Below are 16,459 nucleotides of genomic sequence, written 5' to 3'. Positions count from 1 at the left end.
CAATAATGTAGAATGGATGATGCTGTAGACATTTTAGATAAGGGTATTGTTTCCCTCTACAGATGTCACTAATTTTCAACTAATCACATCCTTTGTGTATTTTTGGTGGGTAGGGTGCCACTCTGCACCAGCATCACCAACCCACCAATCCCTGGGGCTTAGGAGTGCTGCCTTAAGTAATGCCCTAGTGGGTGCAGTGCCTCACTTCACTGACCCTCTATGGCCCATCCACTAATCACAGTAGGTTTGACTGTTTAGCCATTAGGAGTGTCCTTGGAGCAATGGAAGGGGGTTTATTCCATCCTTCACTTTTATACCTTGACTTTTCCATAGCAAGGATCACGTGTTTGGAGTTACCACACCCTTTAAAAAATATCCCTGGAGAAGCACACCCCACGCCTTGTCTCGATTGTTAGCATGGTATGTCCCTCAACATACATACGGCCAACTCTAGAGCAACTGCAAGAGTGTTTGGAATCTGTGGCCATGCTACGGAAATGCTTGGGACTATCTCCAATGAAGTTGGATTTGCTTAAGCATGTATTATTATTGACACCCCTCACCTCGTATATAAACAAATAAGGGTGCCCCGGTGCACAGCTGTGGTGGGGGTCAAGTATAATCAATAAGGGTATATACAGTCCACGCTGTTAATAAAATAATATATCATTCAATATATAGTTATTTTAATTGCATACGTGTATCAACCGTGATATCACGTTTGGTATCCTAAAACAAAGAGAACACTGATTGTCTCTCTCTTCCAAATACATTGATGTATTATTATAACTTTTTTAGCTTTTTGAGAATTCTCACTAACTGTTTTTTAACCTGTTTGACTAAAACAGACTACTTTAAAAGTATTATTTCAGTTTGAGAAATCATGTGACTGTGTTCACTTTGTTTTAGGATACCAAACGTGATATCACGGTTGAATAACGTATGCAATAAAAATAACTTATACTGAATGATGAATTATTCTGTTAACAGCGTGGACTATATATACCCCTCACCTCTTTTAGTCCGATTGCTTCTTCAATTCATTTTACTGGCTTTGACGATCAGGTCCTCCGATGGAACCTATATTGAAGACAGACTGTGGCAGAAAGTTAAGTATTCAGATGATGATATGGATTTATAGTAAAAAATAGGGGGTAAGGGTGTGGGAACATTTCTTCCACTAAGCCAAGCCTTTGTGGTTAGGAAACCCTAACCCCATAGTACATGGCATAGGGCAGAATTGGAGACATACACTAATAACCCTAAGAGTACTTTAAAGTCCTTAAAGACATGTGCAACATGCCTGCATCATTCTAAGAATAATTACATACCTAAGTTAAAGAATACACAGGGGCCTGTCAGCAAACAACAAAAGAAATACTCTAGCAAGCTGATGATACCGTGTAATAGTTCTACCGATGATCAGTAATGCTATGAACCACTTGCACAGACCATTTTTTGTAGCCTTTCAGGAATTGGACAATAGCTTTTGCCGGATATACAAAGGAAACATGAAATCATTTGATAGAGGTTCCATGCGACTTGCAAGATGGACCTCTGTTAAATGTGTTGTCTTTGGCTTAAACCGAGGGATGACTTATGGTGCAGGAGTGCTTCATGAGCTGAAGCCCAACCATTGTTCACTTGGTCCTGGGCTTGCCTGGCCACTGAAGGCCAATGCACAACTTCTTTCCCATTCATCTGTTGCCTCATACATACATATGCGATGAATAGGTGTCAATTTAGAGTGAATTCATTTAGAGATTAACAGGCGCTGCCTTACTGCATTTTGTGGGTGTGGTGGATCCACAGTCAGATGCCATACATTGGTAAGCAGTGATTACATTTCAGGGAAAATAGAGAGACAGTAAATGGAGGGGTAAAGATAATTAATTAAAAGACTAAAGAGGGCAAAAAACAGTGCCAGGATGAAACATTTATGAAATATAGGCAATAATATAGTATTGCAGGTTTGGGTTTAAGTGGGGAAAAAAGTCCAAATAGACTTCAGTTAAAAATAGTATAAAGAGAGGATGTAAAAGAGGAAAGACAGGTATAGGGGGACACAGAGGTCAGGGGGTGTCCCGCATAAAAGGTATTAACAAGGCAAAAGTAGGTAGAAAGCAATATGGTAAAAATGAAAAGTTTATGAAAAGACATTTAAAAACTACAAAACCGGGATTCTAATTATTTAAAGGTCCACTAGATGGCAGTCACAGACAATAGAAACAGACTGCACACAGATAACATGCATGATGTAAAAGTTATGTCGTTATTTTTTTGTAAAAGTTGTTAATGTTTCATTATATATGTATTAGATATAATGTCAGTATTAAAATCACATATAACCCATGCATTCTGCTTAGTAAAGATGTATGTGGAAAGATGAGGTCTTTACTGGAGTTTCTGCTTGGATCCCAGCACTGGTGTATGATGGTGTGGTGTGTGTGTGCTCTCCTAATATCCAGTAATGCTGTGTGATTGCAGGCTGCAGATCAGGATGATACCTGACTGGGCAGCTGAAATAGTGATGGCTTGCCTGGTCCGCTCACTCATACAACAGAAAGCATAATTACTGCAAGAAAATAATCCTTCCTGAAGGGGAAATCATAAGTCAATGACGTGTTTATTTACTACATCTGGAACCCTGGATTGACTGGCAGCCAGGGAAGTTAGGAGGCCACTGGTAGAATGCTGATTAGGATTGGAAAATAGAAGAGGAGTATGGGCCAGAATAATGGCAGTTTTGGTTTGATGATGCTCTTTTTTACTTTTTCCACAGGCAATTCCACAGTCTGCACACCCGAACAGTACAAGGAGTGCGCAGATCCCGCCTTAGGTAGGCAACGTCAAAACGGAAGTAGTTCTACCCATGGTACTGCCACAGAGCAGTCATGCCTGGGATTCAGACAATCACGCCTCCTCTTTACATTATGAAATCCAATCTGGAAACCATCCTGAGAGATCTCCATAGAGAGTGTGCACATGCGATTAATCTGCTCAATCATTCTCTCGCCTTATATGCTGTAGATGGAGAAGCATGGGAACCTCTCTGGAAATATATATCTATGGTTAATCATATCAGTCGCCTCCACTCCTATATGCTGCAATCTTTCACAATAGTGTGCAATCTCCATTGAAAATACAATAGCTGGGATTCACCCAGTCAGTTATTGCTAAAATGTGTATTCATATTGGATTGCATGGCTCGATCTATGCCTGTGTATTTTTCTATCGCTCTCGCTTCTCTTTCTCTGTGTTCTGTAACTTCACTTTTCTTTCATTCTCTCATTACTCTTCATATTGGTCTTCCACCCATCTTTTAGCTGCCAGTTTTGTTCCTTATCTTGTGTCCTGCTATGTCCTTGCTGTTTCACCTCGTCTTTGCCTCTGCCTCCTGTCTTTCCTCTGTATTTCTCTCTGCCCTACCGGTCATTTCTGACTGTTCCATCTACCAGTTCTCAGTATTCCTGTTGTGTCTCTCTTTGCTCCCGCTCTGCTCACGCTCCCTGATTCGTCTGCCAGTTTTCGCTTGCCGTTTTTTATGTCTGTTCCAGCTACCTCTTCACTCCTTCTTTTTCCTTCTCCTGTTTGGTCTTTGTGTGGTCTCTCTTTAGTCTCCACTTTTCCTCTTCTCACTCCATCTTTTCTCTCCCTCTTTCTGCTCTGTGCTTCCTCTTCAAATCAAGTCTTCCTGCTTCCTCTCTCTTTTTCTCCTACTTGTCTCATGTTTCTTTTAAACCTGGCAGTCTCATTGTTTGCTCCTCCCTTTTCCCTCTCTGTCTCCCTCTATGTTGTTCCTCACTGATGTCTGCTCTCTTAGCAAAGAAGGATTTAGAAGGACAACTTCCTTCACATTTTAGGAAGACTTTGGGCCATAAATTTAGTTTATGTCAATTTAAAATGAGGCTGTTCTAACACATACCCTTCTCAATTTCCCCAAAACCAGTGCACATACATTGGAGACCTGGTTCTTTTGGCCTTTCACAAGCAGGTACATTTATGTATGGTCTCTGCAGGAGTGGACGTGCAGATGTTAAGACTGGAGTTGTTCCATGAGTTCTTTGATATACCTTTAAAAAATAGGGGCGATCTTGGGGAGGGCTAGATGCCTGGGCTAATTAGAACCATTTTAGAGCGGGTACTGAAACATTTACTATAAATTGCAAGAGGTTTATGAGGGTATTATTGTCCACCATATCAAATGTCTTGCAACCGTCTAGCAGAACGTGTATGCTTCGTAGCTCCGCAATGTCAAGTCGGCATTCCTAATCTGATATCGCTTCTGGCATTAATTGAAACAGTATTAGAAATTTTCCAGGGTGTGGTGAGCTCAATGTAGTTCTGGCTCTGTGATGTGGCAACCTTTTCTGTAATGACATGGTTTATCTGTAATGTGGTGGTAGTTGTTTGGATTTTCTGGGTCGCGAGTCCTTTCAAAGAGGAGTGACCAATTAGTGTATCTTGGTCTTAGAGATGTTTCCTGGAAATAGTGACCTGCCTTAATGCTGCTATCTCTGTGCACAGCATCTCTGCATTAACAATGGTTTCTAAGCACTGGTCACCAAATCCATGCAAAGGCCTTCAAGTTGGAGAACGCGTCTTGGGCCTTCTGATGCCTCCAGTTGCTTTTGGCTAGACCTGAGAGGCTGTCTAGTGAGCGAGCTCTGGGGACGTGCAGCTGTTTTGGCTTGGACAGTGTTGATCCTGGTTTTTCATTCTTTTCTGTAATGAAGGTGGTGTATTGGTTGCAGCTTTCCTGTGTGTGCGGGGAGGAGGGAGAGGGGGTGCAAGATGAGCTGCATTGCAGGGAGACAAGTCTCTGCACCACTGCAATCAATCCCAGAGTTCTGTCAGCAGTCTCCAGTGTCTTACCCGGGGATGATTTCTTGCTTCACTGCATAGATAGCTTTGTGGTGTTCGGTCTACACACGCTTTGTGCCTGGCTTTCCCTGTGGGATGTTTCATTCAGCCAAGTGTTTTCCAGTTTGACCTGGTTTACTGAGTACTTTAACCAAGGACAATTTTTACTGCCCCAGAGGGGAGGTGCAGACCTCTATCATCTAGACGAGGATAGCATTTAAGACATGAACTCTTTAATTGACCTTAGAATAGTGTGTGTGTCGATAGGTGTGGGGTTATGTAGGGTCTCAGGACCAAGCATTTGGAGTTGTTGGTAAGGAGTTCCTTACTGGATTAGGACAAGGTTGGTCTGATCTGTGCTCAGTTACTTGGGGCTAGGAATCAACATGGAAACAATGAGTATTCCATGGCCTGGTGATGACACTTGAATGAACAGATTTCATTGCCTCTATCCCCATGCTCTGGGACTGTGTCACGGCATTGTCCCTTGTTATGGGTGGGGCTTTTAGACATAACACTCATCTTGAGGCCCTCTCAGGTGGCAGGAATTCTCTGAAGAAGAATGAGCAGCGAGAACAGGTAGGAGTGATCCAGGAAACATTTGTATTCTCCGGGTTGAGGATGTGGTCATAGAGCACATTGTGCTCAAACGCAGGGCAGAACTCTCAGCGAAACACAACTCTGTGCTAATGTAGGGTGCCCAACTTCCTCTCTCTGATGAGGTCATGCATGTCTCTAGCAGGTGGCATGGCAGAACCTGGGCTGATGATGCAGAATTGCAAAGTGTCTGCCATGCTTTCATCCTTTATGCATTATACATATCCATACTAGGATCAGATGTTTACATTAAGAGCAAAGGTAACTTTCTGTTTTTAGGGTGCATTAGTGAAAATGCCAGAAGAAGTAAGAATTGTTTTGAGGTTTGCGCCTGTCACTGCTTGTAGGTTGCATGATCTGCTGAAGATACTCGGAGTATTGCAGAACAGGGGGAGGAATTATTTGTTTGTCAGCATATATGTGTGCAGACTTGCCTTTTGTGAGCAAGGTGCAGGAGTGTTGATCCTTCCAGGCCCAAAAAGAGTTGCTAGAGGAGTCACTCCTGCAAATTCCATCTCTTGGAAATCAGACCCCTTCCGGTAGCCATGGTGGAAACCTTGATCTTGTGTATGCTGGCAGGGATTTGACTGTTACAACCCATAGATGGATGGGCAGGGGCTCCTGTGTGGAAGAGATTTCCTTTAGCAGATCCCCTCTGGATTGGCTGCTACTGCAGGGATCCTATGCTTTGCTTTTGGATCCATCAGGTCTCTTCGGAGGGTCTTCAGGTCTCCTTGACCCATCTTTGTCTACTCTGTTTCTTTGCTACCTATCCCACCTGGGTTCTTTCACGCTTCCCCGAACTCTCCTTTATTCTCTCTTCCGCACCTTCATCTTTTCCCTAACATCCTTCCCAGTTCCCCGAACCTCCACTGCCTTCAATGTTCTCTCTCTGTCCTTCTTGCCTCTAGATTTTCTGGTCGAGAAGGACAATAAGTATTGTGTTTGTGAGACCCCCTGCAGTATGACCCGCTATGGGAAGGAGCTGTCCATGGTGAAGATCCCAAGCAAAGCGTCTGCTAAGTACCTGGCCAAGAAGTACCAGAAAACGGAGCAGTATATCTCGTGAGTCAGAGATTTTTGACAGTTCCTAGTTTGCATGTACACGGACAATTGCACTGCAGACTCCTGCTCGGTGCATATCTTCCATGTGTAAGGGAAACCTGTTTTACAGCTCTCCGCTGTTCCCGAGCTAGGATTTTGGTATAAGCAATAGAGAATAAATAAATAAATATTTCCTTGGACTGTCCTGTGTGTGTTTGGGTTGCCTCCCCCCATCCTGCCCCGGGTGTTTCCATTTCCAGATGCTACTCTATCTACCGCCTGCGAACGTGGGAACCTTGTAGTGTCACCGCCTGTCTCGTGCTCGTGCCTTGTGTATGGGGAATTTGCATTGCTTTGGTGGATGTGTGTGGAAAGTTGCCCTTTTACAGCTCATGCTCTACCTGTCTTTAAGCGGGGGAAGACTGTTCTGAAGGACTGGAGACCTGTGTTGTAACTCCTCTGTTTGTGGCTTGCTTGTGCTGTTTCTGGCCATGAAAATTCCAATCTCTGAGGGAGAGAAGCTTCAATGCTCTTTCCTAGGCTGTTCGCGTTCTGGGTGTGTGAGGGTACCTTGTGCAACCCTTCTTTAACACATTATAATCTATTTTGGATTGTTCCAGAAATGATACTCTCACAGTGAACAGGAGAAATATCCCTGCTGCTCTTTCAGCGGTTAAATGGCCTGGTCTTTCGATTATCAACGGGGAAGAAGGATAGCTCAGGGGCAACACATTTGTCTTTGAAGCAGGACAACTCAGTGCAACACAGGTTCGAATCTCGATCCTGCACGCTATCAAAGAACAATTATAATTAAACAATCCTCTGCGATGTAAACAGAATTTTTATAATCAATTACTAAACAATAGTTAGCTTATATTTGTTTTTTATTGTGATATGGTTAAAAAATAAACATTTCACAAATGAGCAAGGTGATAAAAAAAAATCCCAGGTTTAAAATTACATGATCTATTACATAATAATCTTCATAAAAACAGTCGATAAAAATACTGATTAGAAGGTATGACGGTGAAATAGTAAAAAAAGAAACAATTAATTCATCAATATAAACAGAATGAAATAGCCATAGGGCATAACCAGGGGTTGAAAGCATTTTACAGTGCCTTCGCTGCATCTAAAAATTACACTGACCACAGAGTAATGAAGTTTTCAAATGAATAAAAAAAAATGCAAACACTCTGTGTCAAGGTTTATCATGCCTACAAGAAAGGCCTACTGTTGACAAATATCCACCATGCAAGCGTCAATAGCTGTGTTACTGTCAAATTCATTCCACCACACCGACTAAAAGCACATCACACAAATACAGGAAAATTAAATGTGCCTCGCCATTCCAGCAGCCAAAAGGGATTTTTTTTTTGTTATGAGCAGAATATGACATCGCTCAAAATAGTGTTGGGGCTTGGGCCAGAAAATGTAATTGTAAGTTTGCGAGTGGGTGCTTATTGGTGAGTATTGTGCTACAAGGTGTATCAACTCGTTAGGGACTCCAGCAAGGTGCATCTGGGTTGAAAGCCTGCGATTGAAATTTGAGGGAGAAAAGACCAAAGATTATTTTTCCAAAATAATCTTTGGTCTTTTCTCCCCTGAACATTTACAACTTGGAACCCCACCCCCACATCCCTACTTACCTTGTGTCCCTGCGACACCTGTTCCCTTTCACTTCTGTAATCGAGAACTATCGGTGCCGGGTCCTTTTTCTTTTCCAGGAGGGCTGCGGGGGACAGCCCCACCACCCCTGCTCACAATATAGTGAGCAGGGGTGCGGCAGACACCCCATCAGCCCCCAGCACAAAATGCGTGATCTGGTTGAACTTTTCGGCCGTTCGGAATTTTCAAATGGGCGAATATCGGCCAAATCACGCATTCAGACATTTTTTATGAGTCATTTTGGCCTAAACGCAGCAAGATAGGTGGCCATAATTGATAAATAAATGGACACCTCCAGCATTGTCTGGGAGGAAGTTATCGGTAGCCCAATGCAAATAAAAACAGATCCTTTTGGCTGCCAAAATGAGGCATTTAATTTCTATGTATTTATGTGATGCCCCTGAAGCCAATCTAATGGCTAAATGTTGCATTGAATCTGTTGAATAAAAATGCATGAATCAACAAATGTAGTAAAAGTATACTCATTCAAAAGTTTGGGTGATCTAAACTCCAATATTTAATTTCCATTGCCTCTAAATGCAGCTTTATATAACAATTTCAAATATCAGAATGGTTTACAACACAAAAATGTTAGGGAGGTATTCTCTTGGAAAGCGCCTTACAAAGGCTATCCTCACCTGCTAAGATTGTACATCGACAATCATTTGCTAGGGATTTGGAAAGTATAATTCCCCTGGAGTTGGCGAATCCAGGGCCATACTTCAGAACTGATCTGTAAAATGCTATTAAAAATGATAACTAGATTTTTATTTGATTTGATTTGCAACAAACCTTATACATGGATACATAAGTTATTACAAATATAGAATTAAGCATAAAATGCATTCAATAACATATATCTCCCAAATAAACAACAATATAACCTTCATATATATATTTATATCATATACAGTTAAATTACTTGATCATTTATTCACCTAAAAAAGGCTGTCATCGATTCATTATTTGGAAATAGGAACATTACAAAACGAATTGCAGCCAAGATCAACGAAATTTGAATACTAGCTCAAATTTGTGTCCAGAAATTATAATCCGCAATGGTCTAAATTTTATAAACAAAACACATTGAAAAAGCAGATGTTGTAATTTTTCCAGCAAATAATCGACAGCTTCAACACCCCGAGCGTATGGAAGAGGTTAAAAATTACGTTTTAATATATTTTTTTTAAAAAATTCCAAAAATTACGTTTTCTTCTACAAAATGGATGTGGAAATGTAATCAAGTAGGGCAAAATCGAGCCTAATTCTTTTCCTCATAATTATAATGGATATACAATTAGTACTTTGAAAGAGAAGATTTGGTAGTTGACCAATCTACCAGCCACTTATTTCTTTTATCAGCATCAGGGTTTAAGATAAGGAAATCTAGAGGAATATCTCCTATCCCTAAAAATAGGTTGCACTTTGCTCTCCAATGCTTGATTTGACACAATGACCGAACCGCAATGACCTTATTTAGGTCTTCAAACATTGAATTGTCAAATGACTTGAAAGGCTTAATATGGAGAGTTATACACTTCCATCTAACAATGGATTGCCTTGAGACTAAGCCCAGCTCTTGCCTTATTTCAGGCACTGATGCACACCTAGGCAGATTTAAAACCTTTCTCCAAATTGATACCTCTAACTTATCCCATATGAAGAGGTGTTCCAAATAGAAGCTTTCCACCTGATAGGTCAACACTGGAATAGCCTTAATTTTAGAATACATTATGATGGGAATTACAGAGAAATTGCCATAGCTGTGATTTAGGAGCAGCATTACAGAAGAAAAGGCACAAGTCTTCACGCTTAAGGTCTGGAACCAGGCGGAGTTCGAAGATCGACACAGCACCTTATAACAAATACTTTGTATTTGACCACCGCAAGGCTGCGGACATTAAGTTCCCAATTCTGAGATATACGATTAGATACTTCAGCGAAGGTCATTATTTTACATTTCGCTTCATTGATCTTCATATCATTTCCTGACATGTAGAGGCTTAAAGCAGCATCTGCATAAAGGAACCACTGATCTAAGTAGTGTCTATTTTCAGAGGAAACAACCTACTTTTTGCAAGCTCTTCCCCTAGCTCGTATAGGTGTACATTAAAAAGTGCTTGGGCAAGAACACAGCCCTGGCAGAGCCCCCTGTCAGTTGCAATTTCATTATAAATCAAACCCTGATTATTTAAACAGACTTGCAAACTGGTTCCATTGGGCAAGTCCATTAGGGGACCAAGAAGTAAGCAATAAGCCCCGAGCAGGGGGGCATTACCACTTCAGGTAATGCCCCGGGACCCATAGTTACAGGCCTGAGTGAAGGGAGGGCCTTAACAAAGGGCCACGGGCATTACCTGAAGTGGTAATGCCCCCCTTGCGAGGGGCTTATGGCTAATAGTACCGTGGCCTGTAAGACCGTGGTACTAATAGCATTTTTTACTGTTGCGAAAAGCTCTGTTTCGCAGCAGAAAAATAGGGGAAAAATATGGTCACCAAGGAAGGGCAAACATAGTCCTGTCTGCCTTTCCATGGCAGCCATTAAAAAAAAAGTCAACAAAAAAAATTGCCACCATGGAAACGGAAATGGGACAACACGTAGTCTCGTCTCCCTTTCCATGGTGGTGTATCGCAGATCGGGAGCAGACGTGCTGGAGACAGAAGTGTTCTGAGCGTGTCCACTCCCGAAGAGGAGCAAAAAAGCAGTTAAGTGGAGCATAGGAGGGGCACTTACCTGATTCCCTGGTGGGGGAAAATGGCAGCTCTCCACCCGTGAGCAGGCTCGTAGCAGGGGAATAACCATGTGTTAATTTGCCCATTCTGAGCCTCCTCATTGGCTGGGAGGCTGCCAACCTCCCTCCCGCCGGGTACTAATATCTATTAGCATAGCACATTTAGATAATTTCCACAATAATCGGGCTAAATTTACTTAGTCAAACGCTGTCATTAAATCATTACAGGCATCATTGAGTTTCCTGCCTTTATTCCTCACATCCTCCTACAGAACTCTTGGCATTAGAACATTTACGCCAGTTCCCCAGTGTTTTCTAAAATCAAATTGTAATTTTTCAAACCTGCCTGTTTCTAATGCCCAGCTATTTAGATGGATTAGAAGAATCAAGGAAAATGTTTTCCCAGTGATGTCCAATAGGTCTATAGTTAGAAGGGTCCAGGGGGTTACCTTCCTTAAAAACGGGGATGTGATTGCAAGACGACACCTGATATCATCATCGGGTTAAATACATGTAACACAATGTTGTCTCAAAGACTAGGTGCATTTTTATAGTTATGTTTGCCAGACCATCCAGGCCTGGTGCCCGCACATTATCAGGGTCATAATCATATCATAATCCATATCTACATTCCATCCCTGATTACTATCCAGGAGGGAGTATATATCCTCGTTGGGACATTTGGAAATTAAGAGAAAAAAAAGGTGTTAATCCCTGAGCTGAAATGGAATTCGCTTGTTTACCCCTCTGACAATTGACGGTGTTATTCATTTAATTCCAAAAATCTCAGATATGGTTGTGAGACAGACACCCAAGAAAGGGGGCTCTTTTAAGCCACACTTCCTGTAACATAATTATAGAAGGATAACATTTTTGTGGACCTCCTAATTGCATTGAAAATAAATGTGAATGGCCTCGCGCATTTCAACATAAGAGACCAAGTAGATTCTCTCTAAAGACAGGTCATGTTAGCCAGGCTCTTGTTCATTACCGAATTTACAGTGAAGGGCAACCAAACCCAATCGAGGGCATCTGAATGGGCAGAATTATTCTTTGCCTGGTAAGAGATCACCCTCTGACCTTGGACATCATTCGTGCATGATATATTTACATTGTCGGCCCCGGAGGCTTTATTAATACTATTGGATGCAGCAAAGTTTCCCCCAGCTCCTACCCTTGCCAATTGCAGAAAAAGATGATAAACAATTCTAACATTTTTAACAAAAGCATGAATCTAGATTGCACATCCAGGTCAAGGCAACCTCACCTCTTGGTTTTGCTGCCATGCTGGAAAATCCTTCATCTTGTCCACATAGGAATTCACCCCAGTAAATCACATCCTCCTTGGGGCCTCCATCATACCTGCGCTCTTGAAATCCTTCAGTAAGACACAGGACTGGGACGCAGAATGCCACAGCATCTAGAACCCCGTCTAAAAATCACGTTCCCTGGTGCCAAACTCTCAGCACTTCTTACCCCTCGCATAAGGTAGCATGGAAAGCCTTACTAGGCCTGCAGCTGCTCTGCCCCCGACAGTAGAATGGGCGAATATGAGAGCCCTCAGCCAGGCTCCTTGCCGGGGTTTGTACTAAGATTGTATGCAGCTGACATGCCTTTTTAGTGCCCCTGCTTTATTTGTATTTTTTGAATTTTTATTGGATTTTATATAGCGCCTTAATCAAAAGCGCTGAACAAAGTTTAAAAACAAATGGTACAAAATAATGAACAATGGTACATGTCAAACATCAATTATGGTAGCGAGCAATCAGGGATAGTGGAGGAGATGCGTTTTCAGAGAGATACAAAAGAAAGAGATAGATCGAAGAGAAAAGGGGAGAGCGTTCCAATGAAGAGGGGCAAGAAGCTGCAAGGGTCGGAAGCGGGACTGGGCACAGGGGGGACGGCAAACGCTCAACCTAAAAAGAGGTGAAGAGCGGAGAGGACGAGAGGGAGTGTAGAAAGACAAGAGTACAGCGAGATAGTCAGGAGCAAGCCCGTAGAGAAATGTAAAGACTAAGCAAAAGAAACACAATTTAAGTTGGGAGTGAAAAGGTAGCCAGCCAAGTGAGGGAAGTGATGGTGAGCTAGGGTCACAATAGGAAAGAAGACAACATAAAAGAACAGAGGAGTGATAAATTGATTTTAGAGGGGCAAGGCGAGGGCATGGGAGGCCAAAAAGGGTAACAGAGCAGTAGAAAAGTAGAGAAAGAATGAGAGAAGAAATAAGAAGTTTCGTAGCATGGAAGGTAAGAGAGGAATGAACTTTGCGAATATTATAGAGATGAAAGCGACAGGAATGAGGCGTGAGAGAAATCTGGTGAGCAAAAGAGAGATTAGAGTCCAAGTAAAGACCAAGATTGCGTGCAGTAGGAGAAACAGAGAGAGTAGAGGGAGGAAAGGAAATAGACAGTGGTGGGGAGTAAGGGGGGAAGAGTGTTAGCCGGGAAGAATAAAACCTCAGTCTTCCCGGCATTTAGATTGAGGAAATGAGAGGCCATCCAAGATTTAATGGCAGAAAGGCAGGTCGTAAGAGTGTGGTGTATTTCAGAAGTGAAAGACGAGAAAGATAGAAAAAGTTGTGTGTCATCAGTGTAAAAGTGATGTGAAAGTCCAAAGGAGGAGATTATAGGAGCAAGTAGCGAAGTATATACTGAGAATAGAAAAGGACCCAGGACTGACCCTTGGGGGACTCCGTGGTCGAGGGGTAAAGGTGCGGAGCTCTTACTATCCCAAAAGACAGAGAACGTTCTATTAGACAGATAAGAAGAAAACCAAAAAAGAACAGAACCCAAAGACCAAAAGAAGAGAGAGATTTCAAGAGCAAAGAATGATCCACGGTGTCAAAAGCTACCGATAGATCGAGAAGAATAAGAAAAGAGGAGTGTTTGGAATAGCGAGCAGAAAGAAGAGAGTTAAGCACACAGATCAGAACAGTATCAGTGGAGTGCCAGGGACGAAAGCCAGACTGAAAGGGAGGGAGGGAGAAGAGATACATTGGTGACAAAGGATGAAATCTGAGAGTACACAAGGCACTCCAGAAGATCGGATAGCACAGGCAGAAGAGAGATAGGACGTAAATTAGAGACAATGAGAGGATTGGCTTTGGGTTTTTTTAGAATAGGAATAATGGTTGCATGTTTCAAAGCTGTGTGAAACATAGAGGTAGAAAGGCAGGTGTTAAAGAAAGAGACAAGAAATGGAACAAGAAGAGGATAGACTTTAGGAATAAGTGCAGATAGAACTGGGTCTGTGGGAGCTGCTGTAGGATGAGCTTTAGCCAACAAGAGTAGCACATCGGCATCTGAGACAGGAGCAAAGTTAGAAATGACAGTAGAAGGAGTAAGAACGGAGGAGGGTGCAGTGTTAGTGTTTATATCAGATTTTCTCTTTTCACGGTCAAAGTACCGCCTCTGTGACCTCTCCCCCAACGGCCCCTTAGTCAGCCACTTAAAATAGCATCATGCCGGCCCTGGCCCTGGTCCTTGGCTCTGTCTACGGTGGCGCGACAGCGTACAGAGCAAACTGTGGTAGAACCTCTTCAGAATCGTTGCACCAACCAGAACATTATCAGTCTAACTTTGGTACAGTGCTTGCTTCAGGCACAGTGACCATTGGCAGAGCCGTCAGCTACTGTGCTTACTCCGGCCCAGGCACACGCAGTCAATAGCCACCTCTCATGATTTAACCAAATACGCAGCTTATGGTATTCAATTATTCCTACTGTAGCCATGGCAGCCCCCACCTGCTGAAACCGGTCGACCCAATAGAGGATCTGGGTGATAACCAGAACCCACAAGACTTCTAGATGTATCGAGAACTAGGTTAAAATACATCTTTTTAGTCATGATAGCAGATTCGAGCTGCATAGACTTCTGTGGTATATAATAACAAGAAACCTTTTTTATATAATAATTTCTTGAAATCTGACACACGAGAAGGAAGGATTAAAAGTAAAAATAGCTTCCTGAAGTATGCGTGTTTTTTAGCTTTGAGGAAAGAAGTGAGTGAGTGAAGGGTTAGTCTCTTCTCTATCCGCTATCCTAGACAGGCGGCCCAACAGCACTGACTGGGGACATTGCGTAACATTTAGGGGCAGTTCGTTTCTTCTGACCGGGAAATTTAGTGAGTTGCAGGCCACTATGGGCGTAGAAGTTATGAACTATTAGCTCAAACAACGTTTGCCTGCATTGTGTGATAAAGCCCCAACCTATCACCATCACCAAGTGCCATTAACCCTTTGCGTGTCCTTGGGATATATATATGTATATGCATATATTTCGCGCTCTGAATCACTTGTGTCCAAGCGCGATACAAATAAAATATCGATATCAATATATACACGCCCTCAAAAAAGGGTCCCTGGCAACACAGCAAAGTCATGACGTCACTCTTCCATAGCTGCCGTGCACGCCTGCACCCCAGCTGCCTCTGATGTGTATGTTATGTGTATGAGGGAACTGTCCTCCTGCTGCCCCTGCTGTATGTGTATTGTGTATAAGGGAAGCCTACCTGCTACAATCCGTGCTATATATGTTCTCTGTATAACGTAAACTGGTACTGCTGCTGCCTGTGGCTAATGTGTTCTAGGCATGTGTTTTGTGTGTAAGGGAAGCTTGCACTGATGATGTGCATATAAAGGTTGTTTGACCTACTCCTACCCACGCCTCATATTGTCTCTGCATAAGGAAAGCGTGTGCTGCTGCTGCCAGTGCTGTGTGTGTTCGGTGCCTGAGGGAAGCGTGTACTCCTGTTGCAAGCGCATGTGTTCTGTTCTGTGTATAAGGGAAGTTTGCACTGCTGCTCACCTCCTGCCTTTCTCTGTTGACACACTTAGGGAGAACGTTTTAGTGCTGGACATCTTCTTTGAGGCTCTGAACTATGAGACCATTGAGCAGAAGAAAGCGTACGAGGTGGCGGGGCTGCTGGGTGAGTACTGCATGCGAGTGACCGGAAGGTCTTTCTCTCAGCTCCAAACCATGCATCTGAAGTCACCTGGCCATCCACAATGCAGTCTTTATGCCCCTGCTGTGCGGCTGTGCTGCCAGATTCCACCCATCAGCTACAGCTTATTCTATGATTCCGACAATTTGATCAACTTCTTAGCCAAGGCGTAGGCTTTTCCAGAGGGAAACCGGGGAATTTCCTGAATAGCCATTAACATGGTGGGCATGCGGTGCGACGCGTTCTGCGCAACTCCTTCCCTGATTCAGAAGCAATGTCCTCACAAGTGAACAGTTCCAGATCTGCACTTCAGCATGGCAGGGAAATTTCATCCCAAATGTAACCCTCTTCTGATCCCACACCATACCCTGCAAACTCCCTCATGCAGGACCACCCATTACCACGCGAGAAATTGCAAAATGATACATGACGGGTAACCATGTATTATGGTCCTTCAAGGGGTTGTACTTTACTAGCAATCATCAAAATTCCAATCTCTTGTTATTGTCCTATTCTTTTCCTACTGCTGCCTTCACCTCGCCTAAGCTTATTTCATTGTTGTTGCCTTGATAACCCTACTACTGTAAACTGTTCTAAAAATATCTATATATTTT

The 16,459-nt window shown here is 42.8% G+C and overlaps 1 protein-coding gene across 1 annotated transcript in view; it reads left to right on the top strand.

Annotated features, from left to right (window-relative positions):
* ASIC3 (acid sensing ion channel subunit 3) overlaps window positions 1-16,459 on the top strand; it is a 463,599-nt gene that overhangs the window by 340,381 nt on the left and 106,759 nt on the right. The window contains exons 5-7 of the mRNA XM_069645979.1: window positions 2,783-2,839; window positions 6,372-6,525; window positions 15,739-15,830. Coding sequence (XP_069502080.1) covers window positions 2,783-2,839; window positions 6,372-6,525; window positions 15,739-15,830 — 303 coding nt within the window. The remainder of the gene's footprint in view (window positions 1-2,782; window positions 2,840-6,371; window positions 6,526-15,738; window positions 15,831-16,459) is intronic.

The sequence above is a fragment of the Ambystoma mexicanum genome, chromosome 2p, assembly GCF_040938575.1.
Source record: "Ambystoma mexicanum isolate Mex_15411 chromosome 2p, UKY_AmexF1_1, whole genome shotgun sequence".
NCBI lineage: Eukaryota > Metazoa > Chordata > Amphibia > Caudata > Ambystomatidae > Ambystoma > Ambystoma mexicanum.
The sequence above is the reverse complement of the archived record's forward strand: the minus strand, read 5'-3'. Positions and strand labels throughout refer to the sequence as shown.